Source organism: Hakea prostrata, chromosome 5 (genome assembly GCF_041222555.1).
Source record: "Hakea prostrata isolate BN-2017 chromosome 5, UWA_Hpros_2, whole genome shotgun sequence".
In the NCBI taxonomy this organism is placed as follows: domain Eukaryota; kingdom Viridiplantae; phylum Streptophyta; class Magnoliopsida; order Proteales; family Proteaceae; genus Hakea; species Hakea prostrata.
In genome coordinates this window covers 11,595,149-11,620,300 of record NC_142604.1, presented here as the reverse complement: position 1 = coordinate 11,620,300, position 25,152 = coordinate 11,595,149, and the positions used below count along the sequence as shown (strand labels likewise).

The following is a 25,152-nucleotide window of genomic DNA, read 5'->3' as shown; positions in this document are numbered from 1 at the left end:
AATTGGAGTATTCTTGCATTGATTTTTTTGTATGTGCCAAAATCACATTTTTAAGCCATCCAAACTAACTTTTTCTCTCCTCTTGAAATATAAAATGGTGGTCTGGCCATCTCCTTTATTGTCTATGTACATGGGTTCAACTTTTGGACCCACGACCTCAACTTGGATGGCCCACCGTTGTCTTCTACTAGTACTCCGGGTTTGTAGAATTAAAATGAAGGTATACTGAGTTAGAATTCTAGGGTATTTCACACTAAGAGTTATAAAAAGAAAATAAGACTTGAATGAATTTGAAGTTGGACTTTAGAATATTGTTTTGTCCTAAGTTAAGTGGTTAGTTTTGCCATATACACACTGGGCCAGAGAATGCTTCAGATTGGGCCGGCCCAAGTTTCAATCAATTTCGGCCCAATTTCTGAATCCATATGGGCCTAGGGTCCACCTTGAAATCATCATGTACAAATACTAGTAGAGACACAGCCATGAAATCAATTCCTGCCATCAATGTTAAACTAGATTAGGCAAAAATTAATTAAACTCTTAACTTGTAATGGTTTTTCAGAAATTATTATTTCATGTAGTGTGATTCCCCAACAACTCACCTTATGACTACAATTAAAAACTCACAACAAACAAGATTAGATTCAAAATTTTGCATTAAAAAAAAATTAAATGAAAATTTTTTTATAGCAAAATATATAAATTTTTAGAATCAGAAGAAAGAAGATGAGGGAGCACAGAATGCCTATCTTTCACTCTCTCATTAGTCTTTGTACTTTGCACCCAGAAATCCAACTGCTCCAATATTATATAAAGATTCTTTCTTCATCTGATTTTAAGATTTGTTTTTGAATGAAGATCAAAACAACAAGATCATACAACCCTAAAAGAATAGAAGATTTTAATTTTGCTACTGTTTCATCATGTTAGTTCTTTTTATCAAGCTTTGTTAATTCAGTTGCAAGATCCCAGATCAGTTGGAACTATTCTACATAAGGTAATGGATTAGGTGAGGAGAGCATGAAGTTTAATTTCATTTGGTTTATGGTTTACAAAAATGAACCAGAGTTGGATAAGAATAATATTCTTTGTTGCAATTGGCAACAAAAATGCCAAACAAGAGCAAGACTACAGAAACCTCACTACAGAGACTAAATTCCAAAAATTAATGCAAGAGTTGCATGAAATGTCAAGGTGAATAAATGCTTCAATAAAATAAAAATGAAAAACTATATATATAATGTAAGATTCTCTTAATCAATTGAATTCAAAGATGGCCTCAATCAAACCATCCTTGATAGTTGAATTTATTAATGTATTAAAGTATTAAATTATACATAATCAACTGAAACTATAATAGAGTTTGGTCAACGACCTAAGTGTCAATGTGTCATACGTATGATGGACTCAAAGAATTTTTCTTTTATACATTACAATTTTGATGGTTTAGAAATTCATACGAAATTTTAATATGTTTCTAAAAATACTCGCTACTCGTATCTACTCATTCGTAGTAAATTGATTCTCTAATAAATCTCTTTTAAAATTCATGAACTTTGTTAACTTTGAAGTCCTTGGGGGAAAAAAATTCTTTAACTAAAAGACACAAGTGAGATTGGTATTTATGTATTTTATTTTCATTGTATATAATGAGGTCACCACATTGACCTAACTTATCCCCTGGAGCAACTTTTGGTCAATTTCACTTTCTCAAACATATTATATCATTGAAGTACTATTGGTTTTCACTTTTCTTTTGTATTTTGGAACCACTCACCGACATGTTTCTCTTCTTCATTTTTCTGTTGCTTCACTTCTTTTAATCCTACTATTAAAAAGCGTTACTTACGAGGAGAAAATGGGGTCGCCGATTGATTGAGCTCTAAAGGGACATGAAATCTTAAAAAGAAAAAATAATTTATGAAAATTTAAGGCATAAAATGAAAATAAGAGAGTCAAATCCATGACTTTTAAAATGCACTCTCTAGTGAATTGTATAAAAATTTATAAAATTAATTTCATGTAGAAGTGTCAAAAATGACTCCACTATAAGAGCAAAACAACCTTAATAAAGAAAATCTTCCTACACCAAATTATTAATCACAATCTAAAAATTAAAATTACATAATATAATTTGTTCTTATATGGGTTTTTTTTTTTTTGGGGGGGGGGGGGGGGGGTAATATATGGGGGTTGTTAATATTGCATTGTGAAGCTCACAATCTTACACTAGTTCCTAACCCAAAAAGATAAAATCTTACGCACAGCATTGTGGGGCCATGATGCAATCATGACCATTGAATCAATCAAGTTAATCAAATCCGGTTTTGAAGATTTGATTCCTTTGACTATTCTAACGGAAAAGTCCAATCATCAAACTTAAAAACTCAGCTTCACCTTAAGATGTTAAGATGAGTTTCCATTTTAACACTCACAGAATTAGAAACAAAATGGAGTCAATCAAGACCACAAAACCCACTTTCTATTTCTTCTGCTCTCCTCATCAATTAATAAAACCACTTCTCCTTTCCAACTCTTTCCATATTTCTATTCTTTGATCTTCTTCTTCTCTTCATCTCTTGTTCTGCAACATTTTCTCTCTTCGAGTTTGTTTATTTTTTCCTGCTCTTTTTTCATGGCTGTCTCCACTATGATTCCAACCACGAACCCAAAAGAGCAACAAATCTCTTCCAAGCGAAATCAGAAACAGAGAAAGCCAAAAAAACCATCTTCATGGAATCAAATCAAAAGCTTGGTCAGCTGCAAACAAACCGAAGGTTCACAAGTTCCATGACCCATCAAAGAACGGAATGAGAACTGGGTACACGAAGCTGGGTTCTACTTGCAGTTCTATCTGTACCTTCCGTGATGTAGTTCACGGCAGCAAAAGAGTGGTTCACAGGTCTGATAACTCGCCGGAAAACAGCTCTCTGGGTCAAGAAACTGCTCTTCTAAGCCGGAAACCGGTGGCCGGTTCAACCAGGTCCAACCATGCCGGAGGAATCCAATTAAGGAAGCTTTCTGGGTGTTACGAATGCCACACCATCATTGATCCTAGCAGGTTTTTTTAAATTAATTACTCTCTTAATCTCTCTTAATTATTCTTTTTTCTCCATTTTTGTGGTTTTAACGTGTAAAATTACAGATACCCATCTTCAAGAACTAGGGTTTCTGCTTGTTCTCAATGTGGAGAAGTGTTCCCCAAGATTGAAAGCCTTGAGCTTCATCAAGCTGTTAAGCATGCCGGTAATTTTAATTTATAATTCATAATCAAATCCCTTAATCTTGCTTTGCTAATGTTAATTTCTAAATTCTTAATTAATTATTTTTGCTAAACTTAATCGCAGTTACTGAGTTAGGACCAGAAGATTCAGGGAGAAACATAGTGGAGATAATCTTCAAGTCAAGCTGGTTAAAGAAAGACAATCCGATCTGTAAGATCGAACGGATATTAAAGGTGAACAACACACAGAGAACGATCCAACGGTTCGAGGAGTGCAGAGATGCAGTTAAGGAACGTATGGGGAGTAGCACGAAGAAAAATCCCAGATGCGCCGCCGACGGTAACGAGCTCCTGAGGTTTCACTGCACCACCTTAAGCTGCGCACTCGGCGCACGTGGATCTTCCAGCCTTTGCGGCTCTCTTCCTGGCTGCGGAGTCTGCACCATCATTAGGCACGGTTTCTCTGCCGGGAAGGCGGCGCAGGATAGAAAAGGGGTGCGTACTACAGCAAGTAGTGGTAGGGCCCACGACTGTCTTGGAGTTTGTACGGAAGGAAGACGGGCAATGTTGGTTTGTCGGGTCATTGCAGGGAGGGTGAAACGGATCACCGAAGATCCGGCGCCGGAAGAGGAGAGCGGTTCTGGGACAGGGTCGGGGCCGGGGTCGGCCACGCCAATCTACGATTCCGTCGCCGGGTTCGCCGGAGCTTACTCGAACCTTGAGGAACTCTTCGTTTTTAACCCAAAAGCTATTCTTCCTTGTTTTGTCGTCATATACAAAGCTCTTGAATTTTGACTTGAGACTGAGATTTAATAAATTCACGTGGCATTCATCTAATGCTGATCACAGACACTACCATGTTAGATGTACCAACTTAGTAAAATCAGACTGACTGACCTGACGAGATAGCAATTGACTTTGTATAATATAAGATTTGATGGGCAAATTAGGGTTTGAGGGTTAGCTGAGAGGAGCTTAATTGTCTTTTCAAGTAATGTATATAAACAGATTTTTTTTTTTTGGGTGAGCTTTGAATTTGTATTCAATATTCTGTAAAGCAATATTATACGTTTTCATGGAAGGTTAGCTTTGGTTGAGATTTTTCTGCTTTTTATGTGCTTTAGTTGATGGTTCTTTAAGTAGTTTATTGAGCTTAATCTAAGTAATAATGCTTCAAAAGTAAAAAAATCCATAGCTGAACAAGTGCTTTTGAAATTGTTATTTGAATAAAAGGAGAAAAGAGGACAAATTTATGAGAAGATTGATGGGGTTGAGAGCAAAAGGAATAGTTCAAGATTTGGATTGGGGGATCATGAACGGATAAGTTTCTTGTTTGTTGTTCATTTTTGTCTACTAATTCCTGGGCATATGAACATGATTCTCTCTCTCTGACCCCACGGCTTATTTATGCCATTCTCTCTCTATTCTCTACTGGTTAAATCAAAGTAAACTCTGCTGGTTCTCCATCATCTCAGAAAGCTCAAGCGTCAGTGTCTGGGTTTGTTTGTTCTCCCTATTTTCTCTAAAAGTGAAACTTGACCTGAGATGACTTCCAAGTTAAAGAAAAAAGGTGGAATTGAATATGAGTAAAGAGAATTCGGATTGGAACAAGTATGGTATCAATTGCAAATGGTTAAATCTGGAAAATGGATCAAAGAAGAAGCAAATAGGTTCTCTAGATTAGTTGAACCAGTAACCTCTTTAATATCGATCATTACAACCATTAAACATCTAAAGATTCATTATCAAGCATTGGGCAAAGTGTCTCGTGGGAAACAGTGACCATCACTTTCATACAAACAGTATCTCTCTCTGCTCTCTCTGTGTCTCTGTTTTGTAAATATCATCTGGTAAAGGAGAGAGAAAAATCATTACTATATGCACGTGGAAATCTTGGAAACCTTGCTGGAAACCTTGCTTCACTCCGTGAGCTATGGAATATGACAACTACATTAGGGTTGGGTTTATGTTTTTACACTTTGACCAGAAGAAGAAATGATCAAAGGCGAGTTTGCTAGTGCATTGCCTGCTGTAATGAAAAAGAAAGCTTACTGATAAAAAGAAATGGATAATAATTGTTTACACAAGCCCACTAAGAACCTTTCCCTCTCCTTCCTTCTCTGCTTTCTTTGCTTTCTTTCTTTCTTTCTTTCTTTCTCTCTTGTTTTGGAATCTTCCCTTTCCTTCCTTCCTGCTTCTACATCAGTTCTATCTACCCCTGCTGCTTCATCTTTGTTTTCTGTGGTTCCCTCACATGCCACAAACAACTATTAAGGTTAAAACTTCCTATTAATTTAATGCTTTTGTTTTACTGTTCCCAAGTGAGTATATCTTGCTTTAGAGACAAGCTAGCCATTGAGAATTGATCAGATGGACCATCACTATCGGTTCTATATACAAGTATAATTCTCCTCGAGAAACTTCCATTTGTCTAACCTGCCTGCTTGGGTTCTAATTTAATTACATTTCATTATCATCATGTGACCTCTTAAACAACTAGAATCTAATCCAGGATAAAAACAAGGGTAATAAGTTTCTTTTACTTCAGGTTAACTTGGCACGCCACTGACAGCCCAAATTATACTCTACGAATGGATATCACAGCTACAGAGGTAGCTCTGAGAAGGACTAAAATTTTCTAAATTGAACTTTAAATAACAATTCCTCTCTCTCTCTCTCTACCCAAAGACATATGGGTAGTAGTTTCATCCGTGATACATAATTTATCTAATTGACTACTCAAGCTTTCTTTCTTGCATTGACAAACTGGCAGTATGCAAGAGAGGGTAGGAGAATCCCAATAGATTTTGCCCTAAAAAGGATCCAAATAGATGCAACATGGACCAACTAATGAGATGAAATCCAACAGAGCCTCCACTTAACTTGCTGGATCCTACAACAAAAGTAGCTCAATTTGGAAAATAAAAATTAATTTTTATTTATTTATTTCAATAGAATAAATTATATTTACACCCCATGTTTGTAAACAATAACATTTACACTCCCTATAATTTATTCTATTATATTTACCCATCTTACTTTTTGATTTTTTTTTTTTTTGTTTATTAAATAGCCAAAGGAAAAAGAGATGCCTAAATATCACACTCTATTGACCACTGCTAATTGTTCCGTTTTTTACTATTCTCTTTTTCCTCTCTATTATGGAAGCGACCAATCATCTTCTCAAGAAAGTCTCCGCTTTCCCATTCTTTTGGGCTCGAAGAAGAGTCTCACAATCTTAGAATATGTCATTTGGAACCCCTAATCTAGTATTCCAATGAACGCAACCCCTACTCTTAGAATAATAAAGTTAAAAGTAACAAATCAGCATGTATTATATTTTCAAATTTTTAAAAATTACCCTTATTGATCCCAAACCCTTATAAAAGGGAAATATAATACTTTTACCATTTTGTTAAATTTATTAGACTAGCGTCTTTTGCAAAAATATTATTTTTCTAAGCAATTACTTAAAAAAGCCTCTTAAACAAAAGTTATTTCACCCTCAAAATTTACCAATCTTTATCTTTTATTTTTTAAACTCACATTGCAAGTTAACGTAAATATGTCTTTATATATTTAAAACTAACCGTTACCATAGGACTTTCCTAATAGAATGAATTTCAGAGGAATGTAAACATATTTATATACATATAGAGGGAGTATAAATGCAATTTGCTCATTTCAATAAAAAAAAATTGAGTTTTGAAAGCTATAAATAATCCTATGAAGATTGTGACAACAAGAATTATTAAAAGTTGTGACAACAAGAACTATTAAGACAACTTTCTTTTCTCTCAATTTAAAAAAGGACAAAGCTGGCAGAATTGCAACAAGAATGATTTTTAGGTTTTTATGCATGAACATGGATCATCCCTTCTCCTCCCAACAGCCTTACGACCACAAATTATGTGAAACCCATAAAAATATAAATATATATATATATATATTAAAAATAATCCATCACCCTTACCTTGTGGGCCCTTTTATAATTTGTGGTCAACTGCCGTTGGGAGAGACGATCCAAACTCCTTAATACAGAAAGAATATGCTTTGGGGGGCTCGGGAGAGACAGGGCAAAAAAAAGGGTAGGGAGAGCACGAGAGACTACTTACATAATACTTGAACAAGGTGCTCAAAGATGGACTCTGTAGGGTTTATACAGATGGGACACCCATTTCCTGCCACGTGGAAGGTAATGAAACAATTCCAGCCGTTAAAAATTTTGATAAATGCTACGGAGTAGTCACAATTTTGATAGTGGCACGCACCATCTCCATGGTCTAAAATTTTCTTCTGTTCTGCTCCGAAATCTTGTACTACGACTTGGCCACCTGCTTTAGGTTGAAACTCGATAAATCAAAGGGTTGGTCTCCTGGCTTGACCTGTCACATATTAGAACTTGGTGCTCACCTGAAGAAACAATCAAGATATGTCTGCGTAGAACCTGCTCTCCATGCCAAAAACTCCTTCAGGATAATGGAATTCTCTGTTCTGCCAGTGAATCCAACTTCAGATAATTACGAACAATCCAAGTGAAGAAGGCTATTTCACTACATTTGTTTCACCATTACAAAGAAACGGCACAATAAATGGAATAGATTTCATTGTGCAAGCAGTGTTAGTTAATTCTCCCTGCAACGCACAAATTTAACAATGAGCCAATGGAGATAAGGGGAGTATATGCATGACAATAAAATTACGGGTTACACCAGAATATGTCAAACCTGTTGATAGCTTAAATTTGAAGCTCTGAATCTCCCATAAACCCTATTTTGATCCAATATAAGAGCCCAATTTGGATAAGTCTGGAATCCAAAATGATAGTTCAGAAGATCCTGTAACAAACATCAGGCTTCCTGGAGCCCATTTTATGACTGGAGGTTCAACCTCAGAACTCATCCAACTGGCAACCTGCACAGACAACAAGCGTGAGATTGGCAATTGAAGCTCTAAACCAAGCCCAGAAAGGCGGAGGAAGCATCGTAAAGGCAATAAAGCCTTCTCAGATACTAAACTAATAAATACAACAAAAAATCTCATTGATGTGTTTTGTTTTCAATGGTAAGAACAGCTCCAGAAATTGGAACAGCTTAAGCTATGGAGAATTGGGACAAGAAGTGAAGCAGGATGGAAGAATATGAGACTAGAACAACATTAAAATTGGTCAGACGTTAGAACAGCCATTCATTAAAATTGGGAAGAGTAATGCAGGATGGGTTTATCATGATTTATTCTGCATTAGATTATTCGAGAATTGAATTTTTTTCAAGGTTTCCAGAAAACTAAGAGCCTGGAAAACATAGTTGTCAAAATTTGCCCAGGTGTCCAGGGATTATTTTTGCACCCCCACCCCACCCCAAAACGCCATGGTTGCCTCACACTTTAACAAATACATTGCAAAGTAACTTCTGCATCACATTCTTGACAACCAAACATAGCAACAGAAGAAGTGCAATATGGAAGAGCAGAGATGAATATCAGAAAAAACAGAAGATAATGTTTCTTATACATACCTCCTTCCCATTTCTCAGACTCCAGGCATAGATGCTACCATCACCTGAACCTGCCAACAAGTGAGGATGGAAAGACCAGGATAAGAATGATAACAGAAAATAGGCCATCCTCGTGCAACAGAGAATAAAATGCAAAAAAAAAAAAAAAAAAAATTGAGGCACTCTCAAAAGCAGGAGCTTATCCTTAGTTTACCATTCAGAAAACTGAGGGGGTTCGGGCTGTAATTTTGAATCTACTATTACAACTGGACCTCACTGCCTAAAACTAGAGGATCAAGCCTCTGGAGCTACCATAAGGCTTGATACTTAAAGAAACATCTTTACACTGCATCCAATGAAGCATTTTCTCGTATTGTTGGGTGAACTTAATAAGGCACACACGGGATCTGGTCAGCTACAGTCAGTACCAAATTGGTCATCACCTATCCTAGTAAACGACAGATCCAAACTTTAATAATTACTAGTTAGGCTGACATAGGCTAATCTTAATCTGGAAAATCAGGAACGTTGTTCACAAAGTGGAGGAAAATGCTTTCCTGCAAACATGAGCTTACAACAGTAACCCACAAACAAAATAAAATTATGTACAGCATATGGAAGAACCCAGAGAGAAGGAGAAAGCATTTGGAGGATGGGTAAAGAGTTGCACTCTTTAATACTTTTGACGCGTTCACAATTCAATAACTTCAAAACAACATAAAGTAAAATGTGTAGGACCTCCTGAGAAAAGAAAAGAAAGATGAAGAATTCGCTGCAGTACCTGATATCACAAATGTTCCCTCAGGGCTGAAAGATGCCTCCAATGTGGACTCACTTGAAACTGGCTTTACATTGAATGTAAATAGCTAAACAATGTTTGCAGAAACCAAGTAAGCATAATTCATGGCAAGAATATTTATGAATTGTTCTTTAGAGCATTTTTTTTTTTAACTATAAAAGAAATAAACAAGAGAAGTAATGGACTACTGCCACAACAAACAAACTAGGCCTTCTGTGGTGCAGGAAATGCTGAAAAATTAAAGGAAAGAACAAACTCTTACAAGTGTGCCACGGAATGAATCAAGTACATGAATATGCCCATCCATAGTGGTCAGAAGCGTGAGTCTTCCATCATTACTGAATTTTACTACATTGGCATCAGATAGATCTCCCCCAACAGAAAAGATTTCAAAAGGACCCTAAGAAACATGGACACTTTCAAAATTAGCAAGTGGAAATATTTGACAAGAATAGGCTATGAATATTTGAACCTACTGACCTTCTCAAATTTCCGAGCATCAAACATTCTTACATGACCACCAAAGGCAATTGAGAAAACCAGTCCTTGTTCATCATAAGCAATCGCAGGTCTTCCTTGTACACGTAGAAGGCCCTGGTGTACAGCATATATAATCATTGATCTGCCTTGAAAGAAAAGAAGGGGAAAAAAAATCTAACATAACTACAAGCAGCCAGGAACCCACCTGACACTTCTCAGCTCGTTGATCCCAAAGAAGGACAGTTCGATCCAGAGATCCGGAAATAAAGCATTCCTTTCGAGAGCACAAGCTGAGGGACACAACCCTAGGAGAATATATTGAAACCAAATCTCAATGTTATTGCATAATAAATCACCAGTGGGGTCTAGGAGTTTAAGCACAGCAGACTGTTGCAAAGCAGTACCTGTCATGGTGGCCTTTAAAGTACCGCAGGTACTTGTTATCATGTAAGGACAGAAGCCGCAGAGACTCTGAATCAATTGATCAAAAAAGTAAATGGATCATATCATCAAAACACATCTATGATGGTACAATTAATATTATAAAAATCCTACCATCCCAGCCATTTTTAGAAGAGTATATGACTGTTGTTGGATGAGAAGTGAAGCAAACCAGATCAACCCCATATTTTTTGCTGTTAATGGTCTTCAGGCAACTGGCAAGAAAAAATGGATTTGAGGTCTCATAAATAAAATAAATAAATTCAGCACTGCAGTACCATATGGAAGACAGAAATGAACAATTTGTCCCTTTCACAACAAGACCCAACCTCAAATGAATTCCCAAAAAGACAATGACCCAAGTTAACATAAGACATTCACCTTCCAACTTCTAGATTAATTGACAGTCACAGTCGAAATTTATGATAGTTGTAAACGCACACCACATTAAACTGTTGTAAATTCAACATTTACCACTTCCAAAATGATATCTTTACACATCTTACAAAATTTCCAAACAATGAACCAGACAATTTTCAGTTACCTAATCCTCATTAATCAAGAAACTCTATATCACCTTTGTTTTAACATTTTAAAAAAGGACAAATCTAAATAGAAACTACAAATCTGATTGCTGGACCAAATCAACCTTCCACCAGATGGAATAGAAATAGCAATCAGAGAAATTATATGCTAACAAATCTGCCACCAATCCAACATGAAAAGCAATTACAGCATCCATGATTGGTCACTGAATGGAACAATCACTTAAAAGGATATCCATTTAGTCCAAAGGAGGCACTTTTTTTTCAGTTGAAACAGTTGGCAAGTCCATGCATACAGAACTTCTCTTTTAATGTTTAACAATTTCCTTTGGCTCCCACATTTAATTTTTGGAAAAAGCCATGACCTACTGAAGCAAAACACTTCACCATGTGCGACATGGTAATACATATAAGGGTTCATGTGAGGGAGGCCACACAGCTAACTCATTGGTACAAATTTCAGTTAAAAATGAATAAAAGAAGTGGCTAAAATCATGGAGATGCCACTCAGTAATTTCTAATTCATTAACGTTTCATGGCATTCTCTGATTTTTATTGAGAATTCAAAATTCAGATAACTCTTTCAACAATTTTTCCTACTTATTCTGGGCTAGAAATTTCCCATTAAGCTAGGCATGGAGCCCTGCATCAGATAGAACCACCCATGTACTGCCACATGGCACATAATGACGCCTTGCGCTTCGAAAAAGATTGTGAAGCGCCAAAGGACCTCAGGATCAATGACAGAAGAAAGATTAGGAAATTTGAGGATTAAAAAGAGAGAGAAGGGAGAATATCAATCGTTCTACTTTTCTCATTTTACTTTCCTTCTTTCTTATTTGTTTCAAGTTTATGCATACAGAATGATAAAATTGTGAACTCGAAATGTTTTGGAAGATTTCAATTTTAGAGGACAGAAGCTAGATCTTCCTGTCCTGCGCTTTCCTGGGAATATTCTTCCTGAAATAGTGAAATGTCTGGAAGTATAGATACAAACTCTTTTTTTTTTTTTTAAATTGAGTCAAGAGAGGGAAAAAAGAAAGAAAGGCATACTTTGCCGTGGAAACATCATAAAGGCGAATTGATTCATCGTCACTGGCTGTCACAAGATAACTTGTTGCCTTGTGAAAATCCATTGAACTGATTCTACCATTCTGTAAATAAAGGCGTCAAGTTAGTATGCATGCTAAATAAAAGACTAGAAATAGCATAACGAAATACAATATCAAGTCGAAAAATTCTCAGCAAGTGAAAGTAAAATATAGCTGAAGACACGATAGGATTTGACTTGCGAAAGCCTGCATTGAATTCTCAATCGCCTAAAAGTTAGGTATTGAAGATCCACATATATCTATGCCCTAATACCAGGAACAATTATCATATATCAATCGATCAAATTGAGGAACAAGAAAAAGGAGAGAAATAGAGATAGCGACAGAGCAAAGGAACTCACATAATCTCGAAAGGCCATACCAACTTCCATGCTTTGGATAATTTCCTCGGTTATCTCCATTGATACCTTGTCTTCCCTTTCGGACTGTCCCCCTACCAAAAACAGAAACGAAGAAGCTTAAATAAAATCCTAAAACCTAGCAACACTAAATGTCGGAAGCAGCAAAAAACGAAATTATAATGGTATGTCTGTGTGTGTGTGTGTACGCACACGAATAATCAGGTTGATCAATACCTGCCATCGTTAATCTGAAGCTCGACGCTGCTTCTCGGATGTATGACAGAGCTGAAAGCCTCAAACGCAGTGGATCGTTAAAAAATTTCTTCCTCTATTGCTGGTGCCAATTATGATCAGAATTCACCAATTCGAGGGAAAGAAAATTGCTGCGACGAAATCTTTTTCTGCTTGTTCAGAAGAACATTCCAGATTTGTCGTCGCCGTAAACAACTAGGGTTTCGTGATTTCTGCTCATGTAAGCGATTTTTCGAACAAGACGATCGAAAAACCGCGAAAAAGGAAAGTCCAGGAAAAAGTCGCCATCGGTTCGATTTTTCTGCTCTGTATAATTATCAGGTGGACCAATTGACTGGAGTTCAGACTTCGGATTGCCTTATAAATACATTTTGCCGCCAAGGGCAACCAAGAATTCTTTAAACAAGAAAAAAATCGATAAGACCCAAAACCATGCCAAATTGGCTGTTGTACCCTTTTCCCTTATCTTGGACTTGGCAATCGTGGAAATACTATTTCCAGTTTGATCCTTGGGTCTCTCTCTACCTAGTAATTGTTTGTCTCATTGGGATATAGTCCAAAATAGTAGTGCTTTTTTGGGGACATAATCCAATTTGTGTGCAAGAGCTTATTGATTAGGACACTTGTCATTGAAATTTACTGTTACTTAAGCCTTTATTTTCTCCAAATGATGTTCAAGCTATTTTAACAATCCCTATATTGTCTCCTCATACTCTAGACTCTTAGATATGGGACAAAACAAAGGATAATAAGTTCATTGTGAAGTCTGCTTATTATCAATGTTTAGCTATGGCTGATGACTAAAGTAATGTTGCTTCTTCTTTCTCCTATTCAATGTATTAGATAAATTATTTGGCAGATTCCTATTCTTCCAAAGATTAAACAATTTTTGTGGCAATCTTCATATGAGGCTATTGCAATAGGAAGCTCCCTCTTCTTAAGGAATGTTTCACTTACCCTACTATGTCTAATTTATGGTTATGGTTTGAAAAATATATATCATGCCTTTTTTTTGGCATCATGCTAAAGCCCCTCCGTGGGGCTCACCGATTTTTTAAGGATAAATTTTTGATTGATATTTTCAAAAAAGTTTAATGGTTATGACAATTTAACCCTAATGAATCAAATGTGGAGTGCCTTAGGTTGATGTATATGGAATACTAGGAATGCAACATTCTTTAGAGGGATTGATGCCTCTATTATGCATACAATGATTATTTTCTCTTTTATATGTGTAGATATACAATCTCATATTATGAAATTCCAAAAGGCTCATGGGAAACCTTATCCAAGGCCTAGTCATAACATTTATGAAGAACTTGCTCTTTTTCAAATTTTTGTTGATGGATCTTGGGATAGTACTTCAAACAAACGAGGTAGAGGGTGTATCATGTGGGATTATAATGGTGGCTTTGTAGCGGCTCAAAGCAAATGTGGACATAGTGCTTTAGCAATCTTAGTTGAACTTGAAGCCCTTAGAGATGGCATTATTCTGGGTTTCTCTTTAGGAGCTGTTGATTTGCATATTCATTCGGATTGTTTATCTATTATTAGTGATCTCCAAGGTCTCCAATCATCTTTAGATTGAATGTGTCTCAGTTTAAGTTGTAGATATTTTGAAGCGCTGTTATTTCTTTCCTAGGGTTTCTTTTAGTTATATTCCTAGAGTTGGTAATGGCTTTACTGATTTACTTGCTTATGGTGCTTGTAGGTTATCTCTAGATAGATCCTAGTGGGGTATACCTGTGGATTCCTCTCGTTCATATAGGTCATATAACTTAACCTCTTTCATTTAATATATTTGTTGTTCTTTTGTTTTGGCCAAAAAAAATTTTTTAATTGCCTCATGATATCAACAAGCAAGCCCAAATAAAACGGATCTCTCAAGAGATATCAAGTGGGGAATGGATACCCAACTTCTTCTTTCTTTACTCCCTTTTCTTTTTTTTGGTAATTCACTATGTTTTTGTGATTGTAAAATCCAAGATATCTGACGAAAAAGATAGATGGAACTGTACCCTTATTCAGGATACCAAGTTCTCTACAAGGAAGATTGCTGTACATCTTCTTCTTGGTCTCATTTTCTCGTTAAATCTGGAAATGGTGGTCCTTTTTCATAAAAGCTCAAACTACATCCGGTGTAACTTTTGTGGGCTTTCTATGGTCTCCGTGAATTTGTTCTTGGTATGGTTATTCACTTTTATGCCCTTCTCACATTATGACTATTTGGCTGCTCCTCCATTGAGCAGTTGGGGTGGTCCGTGCCACAACATGTGTCTAGGGGGGAAACCTAGCTCTTCTGCCCGGGGGTTTCCCTTTGGGGCCGTGTTGTTCATCCTTGTGGGTTTCAGTTCTTGGTGGTACTTTTGATATCCTTGTTGAATTGATATTCCATGCTTGGTGCGAGGCTCTGAAGTTGGGCCTTTTTTTTTTTCAGATGGAAATTTCATCTAATCAGTGTATTTGTTTACATTATTTCTTCTGTTAATGCTTTGGTTTTTTAGACCCATTATGTTCTTGGATCCAATTACTAACATGAATTGATGTTTCGAAAACCCTTGAGGAGAAAGAGAGTGACCATGGAGGAGTTAGTCCCCAAAATAGATAAGCATAAACCCTGTCATCGACATGGAACAAAGCAAAGTTGATAGGCAAGGTCAATACTTACATACTTCTGTGTCGATTTGTTTCTTTTACGTTAAAATCGTTCTTCATCATCAACGAAAACATTAGTAGAAGTGCAATGGGATTAGCGGATTGGTTGGAGCTTCATGAAGAATAGTTTGTTTCAGATTTCTTCTTCTTCTCCCCCCCCCCCCCCCCCCCCCCCTTCTGTTCCTCTATTTGTTTTTTTCGTTTATGATCATCTCCTCGAAAAATTAAATGAGTCACTTGATGCACTGAAAAGCACCAAACGTCATTCCCAATTTTTTTTTCTTAATGGAACCTCTTCGAAGGTTTCAACTCTTGGCTGTGTTTTGAAATATTGAACAGGTCCTTAATTCGACTGTCAATAAATTCACCGATATTAAATTCATCGCTATTTATTAAAGAAATAACAGATCGGAGGAAGAAGGAAAAAATTCAGAAAAAGATGATAAAATTTAAAATATAAGAATTACGAAATTATTTAACTATGTCTTTGCTCACAGAATATATTATTATGCAAATTTAAGAGACATTATGTGGGGTTATTGTTAATTTGGCATAGTTTTAGGATGTCCGTAATTTTAACTAATTATCTTAAGTTGTCCCTAAGATTTTCCTAAAAAGCAACAAGAAAGATGTCTTTAGGCGCCTCGTGGGGGCCTTAGAACAAAAGAAATTTGACATGCTTTTCAATTCAAGCTTAAATATACAATCAAGGATATTTTGGATAAATCCGGTGTCAAAAGGTTTCTTTTAACTTTAATATTTTCTGTTAAATTAAAACAATTTTTACTTAGAGACTGATTCAATAGTATTTTTTTCAAAATTTTTTAAGGAAAATAAAGGAATTGAAAGATGGGTCAGATCAATCATGGATTGGATAATCCAAGGATTGATTAACCACCAATCCATGGAGAGAGCTAACATATTTAAAAAATCTATCATAAAATTAACAATATTCTTTGAACTTAAAAAAAATAAAAGCCTCAAAGTTTGTTTAAGCCAATAAATATCTTCAACAATAATTCAAATCTCATTGACAATTGAACTGAAATCATTAATGGAAGGAGACAATCAATCACACTTCTTCTTGGGCTAAACTTATGCCATTTTCTAATTTCCTCATTTCATGAACCGAGACAAACTCGGACGCGTCGTAAAACTCGTCGACGATCCTTTACCTCGTGTGTAATGGGTGGGGTGAACCGGAGATTTAAAGCTATACTTTGCATTTCCAATCCGCCGATCAAATGTTTTTGGTGAATCCACTTTCTTCCCACCCTCTATTTCATATTTCCCTAGATTTGAATCTTGTTTGTCTTGTTGTCTCTGTTCCGCCGTCCGCAATGTGTAAAATTCTATACTAATTTGTCTTAATCCTATTTTCTCAGTGACTCTACTTCATGTTTTTGCTGATTCTATCTTATACAAGATGACAAGTAAAAGCTTGACACCGGGTGGGACTATATTATGGAAATTGAAGCAATGTTAATGATAGTACCGGTGGTTGAAGAGTAGCTGAAGTTGGTTGTGACGGATAAGTTTGGAAAATCATGTAATATTGCATTATACAAAATTAAGATAAATCGAAACACGCATCAAATGCTCATGTTCAAAGATAAAACACAAAAAATATATTTTTCATAAGAATTGATCATCTAAAATGTAAAAAAACTGTACACTCATGGAGATAAATGTATGACCCTATATGAATTCCACATCAAGAACAAGAGGAGAACTTTATAAAAAATCTTGAAAAATAAAAAAAAAAGGAGAAAAGTGATTTGTTTGTTAAATCACAAAATTTCATGCCTCTGATCGAAATCATTCACTATTGTTCTCTTAAAATTTTAAATTTGGGATATGTTTCGATATCAAGAAATTATACCCAAAAAAAAAGAAGGGTTGATTGAAAAAATTATATGCTTTTTTTTTTTGCCCTTTTGGCATCGAAATATAGCCTGGTTCCACAACAGAAAGCCAAGGCAGATTCTTCAAATCCCTAATCAATCTGAACACAAAATCACAATTCTTCAAATCCCTAATCAGAAAGCCCAACGGAAAAGAAAAAGAGAAGAAGAATATGTGATGCTTTTTATATATCAAAATCCAACTTTGAAGTTTCAATACTATCTACATCTCACACACTAAACACACTGGACAATTGAAATTTAAGAACAAGATCTAGTTTAACTTCAGACTAACCAACAATTTCTTCATCTATCAGCACAACAACTTCGAACTTCCAGAGAGCTGCAAGCTTTAGAATCATGGCGGTTTCCTTCCGGAGAAGACGAAGCTGACTTCTTCTTGATAAACTCTATACAATCTGCAACTGCTTCGTTGTAGTGCTGATCCGGTGGCGGTGAATAATAATAACCTTTCGACACCGGTTTACGGATGGCTTCGTTGTGTTCTGCAGAGCTCTTGGAGAGAGCAGAAAGCATTATGAGACGAAAAACTGCTTCACGAAGACGATCTAGTAAGGAAATCGGAGACAAATTGTTGGATTTGCTGTTGTTGTTCTTGAATCTTGGAATACAGAAGAACGATGAGCTCTTCATGTCGTTTCTTCTTCTTCCCTTCATTTGAATCGTTTTTCTAATAACTACTACAAGCAAGGAAAGGAATCTTATACCGTTACTTATTTGAAGCTTCATGGGTTTGGGTAATGATAATATACAACCGCAACTAATGATATGTTTTTGATGATCTCAATCAGACGGTGTAGAAAGTTTGTAGTGATCTTTTGAAACTGAAATTACTCTATTGACCACCATAAGCCCATTAATTGCCATCTGAAATTCTGGCAGGAAATATGGGAGAATGTGGAAGGAGGGAGGGGACCAAGGGTTCACAAATAGTTCCCTAAAATGTGGGATTAAGGAGATTTGGAGTCATTTAATGCCAAATCAAATATGTAAATCAGCCCAAACTAGTGCAATCTGTCTTGTAATTTTGGCCTAATCCATGGATAGTGTTTACATTTTTTACTAATTAAGAATTAATTAGGATTAATAAACTAATGACAAGGTGGTATCTCTTAAACTCCATTTGGTTAGATGGTTTATGGGTTGGAATATCATGGGTATGATCTAGGTGATTGCAATTTGGCATTAATGTTTGTCTTTAAGTAGAGATCAATGGTAAGAAGGGTCACATGGGTACATGTGCATTACCTAATTTTCTTACAATATGATCATGCTTCTTGCCATCTATGTATGTATCCCTATTCAATTCAAAAAAGAACCCTGGTTGTATTTGAATATTGAACTAGAACAAATTTAAAAATTCATAGTCACACATATGAAATAGGAATCTATTGATTCCTCACATGAATCTTATAATTTAGAATCAAGTACAATGAGAGATTTCTAGATGATTTGATTGTTTTCATGTTTTGCCTCTCTCTCTCTCTGAAGTTCCTCTCCGTCGGTGCAAGACCCTGATCACCGCCTCCAAAGCTCGAACCGTCTGAGGCAGAGAGGCTTGCCTAGTAGCTCTCGCCTCCCGTCCGCCTCTTCTCTCCCTCTCTGCCTCTACTCCATGTCCTTGCCAGGCTTCTTCCCAAATCTCCACTCAAACTCCTAACTCCATCTCTCCATCTCCCTCTCGCCTCGCCTCCCCCGTTCTCTCTCTCCCGAGCAAGACTTCAAGAATCCCCCCCCCGCCTCGCCCTCCCCCTTCCCTCCCCTCTCCCATCTCCCCCCTTCCCCTTCCGTCTTTGTCTCTCCCAACTCCACCTTGCCTCTCCCCCCCCCCCCCCCCCCCCTCACCCCCCCCCCCCCCCCCCCCCCCCGCCAGAAACTCCAGATCTTGTGTTTTGGCATGCTTATCTTCTTCTTCGCTCCGAAGTCCGATCGGGAGTTTTGACTTCGATCTTCCGTTATCCCGTGATCTTTCCCGTACATCGTACACTAACTGCAGACACTTTCTTTTCTTTCTTTTTTCTTTTTATTTATCAAACAACAAATCAATTCTCCTGATAATCTTTGAGTAATTCAAACTCTAGTCAAGTTTGAGTCCAAGATAAGATGTCTCCGAGCAAGTCCGAACCTTCTCCGCACTTTTGATGCTACCAACTCAACAACCACATGAGTTTTGTGTCCGCCCTTGAGGCGTGTTGTATGTCCCCCTATGAGGGTGTTGTATCTCCAGCCCTTTGGAGCGTTGTAAATCAGTGCATAGTTGCTAGAGTTTTGTTCTAGGGTTCTTTAGACGTGATCCATTTTAGGCTTGTCCCAACCACGTAGGATGACCTGCATTGCTGTACGTCGTTGGTCCCGTTCCCACCTTGTTCTTCTTTCATCTGTCCATTCACTCAAAAATCTATACTCTCTAACCCTAACTCATGGCTTTTAACATGACTCAATTGTCTTATAGGTTTGACCTTAAAAAGATTGGGTTCAACTCTCTCCGATAATATATTTAAACTATATGTAAAAACTATTTGAGAATGTAGTCAAGATACACATAAGTTGACCCAAATGAACCTTAGGTCGATGAATATATGAAGAAAAAAATCTCTACTTTTACTTGAAAACAAGCAAAAAAGGCAAGAACAATAGCTAGGGTCTTGGCTTCTAAGGTTTAGAATACTAATGATGTAATTAAGCTTACTTTAAAAATAATAGATCTCCTGCTATGGGTTCTACAAAGGTGACGTAATTATTGTATGATTTATGAAGTTTACAAGTAAACTAATGGAGGGGACAAGAGTCTAGATCATTTTCCTATCAGGAGAAAGGTATGTGCTTTGCTCACACTTCTCCAATCCCACAATAGAGGTGGAGCCCACGTGGGATCCAGTAGGAATTTCACCTTTATTTTATTTTTGGTGGAATTAAGGTTTGTCTGACCAACTTATGCTCACTTTGATTCATTTTGTCGATACTCAAAGAAACATGAGAAGACCATAGACCTCTCTACCTTGAATGGGTAGAGGATCAGACCCAGGGAACAAAAAATGAATATACCATTCTCAAATTCCAATCAAATTCCAAGCCTCATTGATTTTATGTCTTCATACATTTGTTTTGTGATAAACTCTCAACAAAAACAAAAGGAAAGGGAAAAAAAAAAAAAAAAAATCCAAGAGTTTTATTTTATTTTATTTTTTACGTTCCCTTTTCTGCATTTCCCTAACAAAGTCGAGGAGAAACTCGGGGGGCTATGGTACCATCTTGATGAGTTCCTTTCTTCTTCGAGAAAATCAATCCCATTAGAGGGATTATAGGCCTCTTCTTCTTCTTCTTCTTCGCTTGTAAAGAAGGTTGTCTCTCAATTAGTACTTCGCCACGGCCTTCTGGGCTCACAACCTGAGCCAGTAAAGGAGGGTTGGCAAACTTAACAGATCTTCTCCTACGCAACTCTGGTTCATCTTCTTCTTTAACTCTCGGTGTTTCTGCTTCAATTGTTTTTGCATTCTCAACGTACTTGAGGTCTTCAATCTCTGTGTAAATTTGTTCTTTCTGGGCTTCCTTAGCCTTCAGTTGTTGCAGCTCAACTCTTGTCTTCTCCAGCTCTTCACTTAGCGAAGAAAGGCAACTTGCCATCATCATACCTTCTTCTCTTGCTATTTGGAGGCTTTGTTTTGTCTCTTGAAGCTCTGCAGTAACAGTTCCTAGCTTGGAATGACCATGATCCATTTCATCTTCACCCATCTAATAAAGCAACACAAAGTTAGCTGCAGATCGAATGAGTCTTCGCTCTCAAGTAAAGTGATTAATTTGGCTTGGGCATTTCTTTTTTCCTTAAAGCAAAATTGATTCTTAGCCAACTCCATAGAGCTTCAGTGGTAGCTTTACATTGCATATATTGCAGATAAAGAGGAAAGAAAAAGTCTTACTAGAAAACTTTGATTAATGTACAAGCAACATGAAGGGAAGAGAAAATTACTAGCTATATAATTAGAAAGAACAACATAATAATCTTAGGCTCTCTTTGCTATCAATCCTTATTCTTATTTAATAATTTATATATTTTTCATTTATATGTGTTTGGTATTCATTTTAAAGTCAATTTTTGTCTAAAAGAGTTGAAAATTCTTCAACATCCATAACAGACTTTTTGTTTATTATCAATTCTGGGTCAAGAAACTCATTCTATTCATTTTTACACAAGTGATTTAAAATCTCAATGCAATTTGAGGATGCATTGAGATGTAATAGTAAATATACATTCTTTTGATGAAAACCCGATTATTCTCCTTTTTTTTCTCACTCCCAAAATGCTAAACGTGTGTTTCCAATTTTCATTTATCAAATTTTATTTAACATACCAAACTTATTTTTCATTCCATAATTTATCCCGGACAAAATTATTGAATTATTTTTCATTTTTGACAAATGGATTCTTGTATTCACTTCTTTTAAATAGACATAATAGAGAATGAGAACTAATATAGACACACACAAAAAGAAACCTTAGTTATATAGCTAATAATAAGAATTAGAGATCTAACTGGCAATGAAGGAGGTTAGAAAGAGAGTCAAAGTTGCTGGATAATGATAGGGCATGCATGCATAGATATTCAGCAAGAGAGGTATAAGAATTCTAAAAAAGGAAATGAGAAGATGAGAAACCTCTTTATTAAGGTGTTTGGCATAGACCTCGCCAGCTAAAACTCTTTCTCCAAACAACATCACAGCCTCCTTAACAGATTTAAAGGGAGCCCTTGTATCAATCTCAGCCCTCTTCATCACCATCACCATCTCTTCTTCCCCATCTGTGGCCATTACTGTAGAGAGAGAGAGAAGAGTTGTAAGTTGTGGGAAAGACAATGATAAACTTTTGATTTATATAGGTTGGAGTGAGAGAGAGAGAGAGAGAGAGAAAGATGGAGTACTTGGTTACAAGTGGAGGTAGAGATTATTTGCTTAAGAGAGGAGTTGGCCTGGGAACTAATAAAAATCATGGGCTTCGTTCCTTGCCGTCCACTTCACTGGTATATATTCTGTTATTTGAAGGTGAAGTAGATTGGTGAACGGTCTTGATTCAATAGATCCTACGGCATATTTTATATGTTCTTATGATATCTGTGTAAAGGAGGGAACTAAATTACTGACTTCTCACCTAAGCAAGACTTAAGTTATGTTCTTTCTCTGCTTTTAGTTTTTGGTAAACGGTGTTTAATTTATTCATAAGCCAACTCATTCTTCGCACAGCTCAAAATAGAACAGTTGATTATGCTTTTGGAAATACTTTAAGGCTTCTTCTACTCATTCTTTTTCCACAATAGCCCTTTAGAACTCGAACACTTCTGTATCTACCTTTCTCAACACCAACCTCACCCCCCACCCCCACCCCCTGGCCTCCGGCTGCAAAAAATATGCATTTACTACAAGAGAATGTAGATAATTTTTACATATGTTGATGCACAACATTCATGTGGAACTTGTTAGATATGAAAAATTCATTAGATACAAGTGCATGGATGGCATATCAAGTCATAAGAACTCCACCTAAAAAAATATTTCACATTATATCATCAAAGAGTTGCTAGTCGGTAATGATCAATACTATTTATTAGTGAAGAAGTCATGTGTTTTGACTCTCTCTAGTGGTGTATGTAATAGTCTCCGTCCCCTAATATAAAGCTGAGTCTGGATTGAGTTTAAGCTTGTCTTGACTTTGTCCACTTTTATTCCATTAACACTTAATTTTTCATTTAAAAGTTGACTTCCACCCCCCCCCCTTCAAGGTTTCAACATCGAAAAATGAAAATTCGAGTTATGATAAGCATATTTCCCTATACAATTAGTCTGAGATTATTGAGGATTCTGAGCCTAATTCTCACCCTTGAGGAATCTGAGCCTAGTTCTCACCCATGCATGATTTCTGTAGAGATATGGTAAGCTTTGTAATGTACAATCTATCTGGAATTGAATTGGAATTCATGGATTTGAAGTCCTCTCATTTGGAATCCACAGATTTAGACTAGACTTAGTGGGAATTCATTGCTCTTTCTACTTGGGTGGGTTATTTATTCCAACCTGCTAATCAAGCCAAAGCATAAAAAAAAAAAACAAAAAAGGTGATTAGCTTGAATAGATTAATTTACCCTAGTATCCAATGCTAAAGTTTCACCAACCAAGTGTTAGATGACATGTTGTGGTGATCCTCATCACTGCCTGATGTTGCTCCTCTAGCGATGGCCTTGCCAGATTGCAAAAGACTTAGTTCCATAGAATCTACCACCTAGTCTTCTTGCTCTTTCTATTGCAAAGGAATCTCATGACATGAATAAAATAATTATAAATATGGTTCTGACTTTTAGATTATGTGAAGATTACAATATTTATGAAAAGTTAAAATTTTGAAAGGTAACTTCTAGGATTTTTTGCAAATTTTTATACCAGAAATTCTTGATGGACAACATTCATGTTTCCTACATATATATATATATGGGGAGACCCTAATTAGTCTGTAAATTAAGCACCAGAAGGATTGGAAAGGTGAAGATCTTCCCCAATTGCTTCCAATCTCATCCTGATAGATGTGAATTTTTACATGTATATAACTTCATGACTAGGTTAGATCATCACTCAGCTCTACTTGTGTGAGATGATGGGAAGAAATCCAGTACTTAGCATCTTCAAATGCTTTGGATTTTCCGGCATATATAGGGCCTTGGGTTCAGAAATCCAAATAAGATCTAACTATTATGTATCTAACTGTGATTATTTGAACTCTGGACGAAAAGGGATGAGAAGAACGGTCTGTTTTAAGCTTTGATTGAACAATAAAATCTCTGGCCATAATCAATATAAAGGCGTTTCTTCCAAGGCTTTGATTAGGATTTTCAAGTGATTTTGAAACAAAGTCCCTTTTGACCAATCCTAAAAATCCATCTTCTTGGCAATGAACCTGAGATTTGATTGGGGTTTGAGCTTGTCTTGGCTTTGTCACTTTCAATTCCATCAAGGTCTACTTTTTTTTTTTTTAAATCACCTTTTTTTCTATTTTTCTTTTATGGGTAAGATTGAAAAATCAAAATTCAAGTTTGATGAGCACAATTCCAATATGGTTAGTCCTTTTTTTGGTAATCCCAATATAGTTAGAAAGGTAATAGAAGTTTTGAGCCTAGTTCTCACCCACGATTTCTCGTAGAAATACAGTAAGCTTTTCAAAACGAGTAACATCGATGGAAGTATGAAACCAAAATGTCTTAACTTAAAAATAAGAGAACAAAATGCTTTAGGGCCTGTTTGGTTACATAAACCCAGAGATTTGAAATCTCTAGATTCATGAATCTGAGAATTATACATGTTTGGTTGTAAAAATCTCTAGATTTCATGAAATCTAGAGATTCACCTTTTTACACTAAAAACGTGAATCAGATTTATATGGGTGAGGGGTGAAGTCCAGAGATTTTAAAAAAGCTATACATTTGCACATTCACAAAATCACATCAATCAAATAGTTTTTTTAGGATGAATCCACAGATTTCATTCTACAACCAAACATTTAATTTTATAAATTATGACTCCATAGATTTGAATTCTCTAGATATTTGAAATCTCCAGACTCATGTATCCAACAAGCCCTTAACGAGTTGCCAGATGAACTAGCACACCCTTTTATATTTATTAAATAGCCTTCTAAGGTATGTATCAAGGCTTCTTATTATGAACATTACATTACTCTTCCATCCCAAATCCTAATGTTTCTTCAGTAGATTGTGCGCTCTACAACTTTTGGAACAAGAAGTCATGCATCCTTGTAATTTGGCCTCATCTGCAATCCAAAGAATTACGAGTTATCTTAGAATGTCAAGCTATAATATGTGTGTGTATGAGTGTGTGAGAGTGTAG

General features: G+C 36.3%; 3 protein-coding genes across 6 annotated transcripts; 1 reads left to right on the top strand and 2 right to left on the bottom strand.

Annotated features, from left to right (window-relative positions):
- The first annotated feature begins 2,426 nt into the window (after positions 1–2,426).
- On the top strand, positions 2,427–4,238 carry LOC149015125 (C2H2-like zinc finger protein). The gene is given in 4 exon segments (XM_089155696.1): positions 2,427–2,788; positions 2,790–3,061; positions 3,146–3,246; positions 3,348–4,238. Coding segments are annotated over 4 exon segments (1,197 nt in total). The 5' UTR covers positions 2,427–2,635; the 3' UTR covers positions 4,019–4,238.
- Positions 4,239–7,189: 2,951 nt separating this feature from the next.
- LOC149015124 (Transducin/WD40 repeat-like superfamily protein) lies at positions 7,190–13,081 on the bottom strand. Of its 4 annotated transcripts, none has more exons than XR_016173475.1 (13): positions 12,671–13,081; positions 12,437–12,528; positions 12,037–12,137; positions 10,553–10,653; positions 10,402–10,468; positions 10,203–10,302; positions 9,998–10,111; positions 9,780–9,917; positions 9,500–9,584; positions 8,740–8,789; positions 7,951–8,137; positions 7,495–7,858; positions 7,190–7,404 (listed from the first exon to the last, which is right to left on the bottom strand). XR_016173475.1 is itself a non-coding variant. In XM_089155694.1 (12 exons), exons 1-11 carry the CDS (start codon positions 12,675–12,677, stop codon positions 7,994–7,996), a joined length of 999 nt encoding a protein of 332 aa, XP_089011820.1. In that variant the 5' UTR covers positions 12,678–13,081; the 3' UTR covers positions 7,190–7,858; positions 7,951–7,993. The 4 variants fall into 4 exon arrangements, 2 of the variants coding, with proteins under 2 accessions (XP_089011820.1, XP_089011821.1); XR_016173476.1 differs by having other exon boundaries at positions 7,190–7,557; positions 7,637–7,858; XM_089155694.1 differs by having other exon boundaries at positions 7,190–7,858.
- Positions 13,082–20,334: 7,253 nt separating this feature from the next.
- LOC149015123 (WEB family protein (DUF827)) lies at positions 20,335–22,127 on the bottom strand. The gene is made up of 2 exons (XM_089156215.1): positions 21,922–22,127; positions 20,335–21,000 (listed from the first exon to the last, which is right to left on the bottom strand). Exons 1-2 carry the CDS (start codon positions 22,072–22,074, stop codon positions 20,479–20,481), a joined length of 675 nt encoding a protein of 224 aa, XP_089012341.1. The 5' UTR covers positions 22,075–22,127; the 3' UTR covers positions 20,335–20,478.
- Between the last annotated feature and the right edge of the window lie 3,025 nt (positions 22,128–25,152).

Excerpts from the sequence above, each read along its gene's own strand:
- LOC149015124 (XM_089155694.1), bottom strand. Across the intron at positions 10,112-10,202 it reads AACGAGCTGAGAAGTGTCAG|GGCCTTCTACGTGTACAAGG; the intron begins GTGGGTTCCTGG and ends GCTGTACACCAG. Across the intron at positions 8,790-9,499 it reads GGGAACATTTGTGATATCAG|GTTCAGGTGATGGTAGCATC; the intron begins GTACTGCAGCGA and ends ACTTGTTGGCAG.
- LOC149015123 (XM_089156215.1), bottom strand. The coding sequence starts at position 22,074 with ATGGCCACAGATGGGGAAGAAGAGATGGTGATGGTGATGAAGAGGGCT. Across the intron at positions 21,001-21,921 it reads CCAAACACCTTAATAAAGAG|ATGGGTGAAGATGAAATGGA; the intron begins GTTTCTCATCTT and ends TTGCTTTATTAG.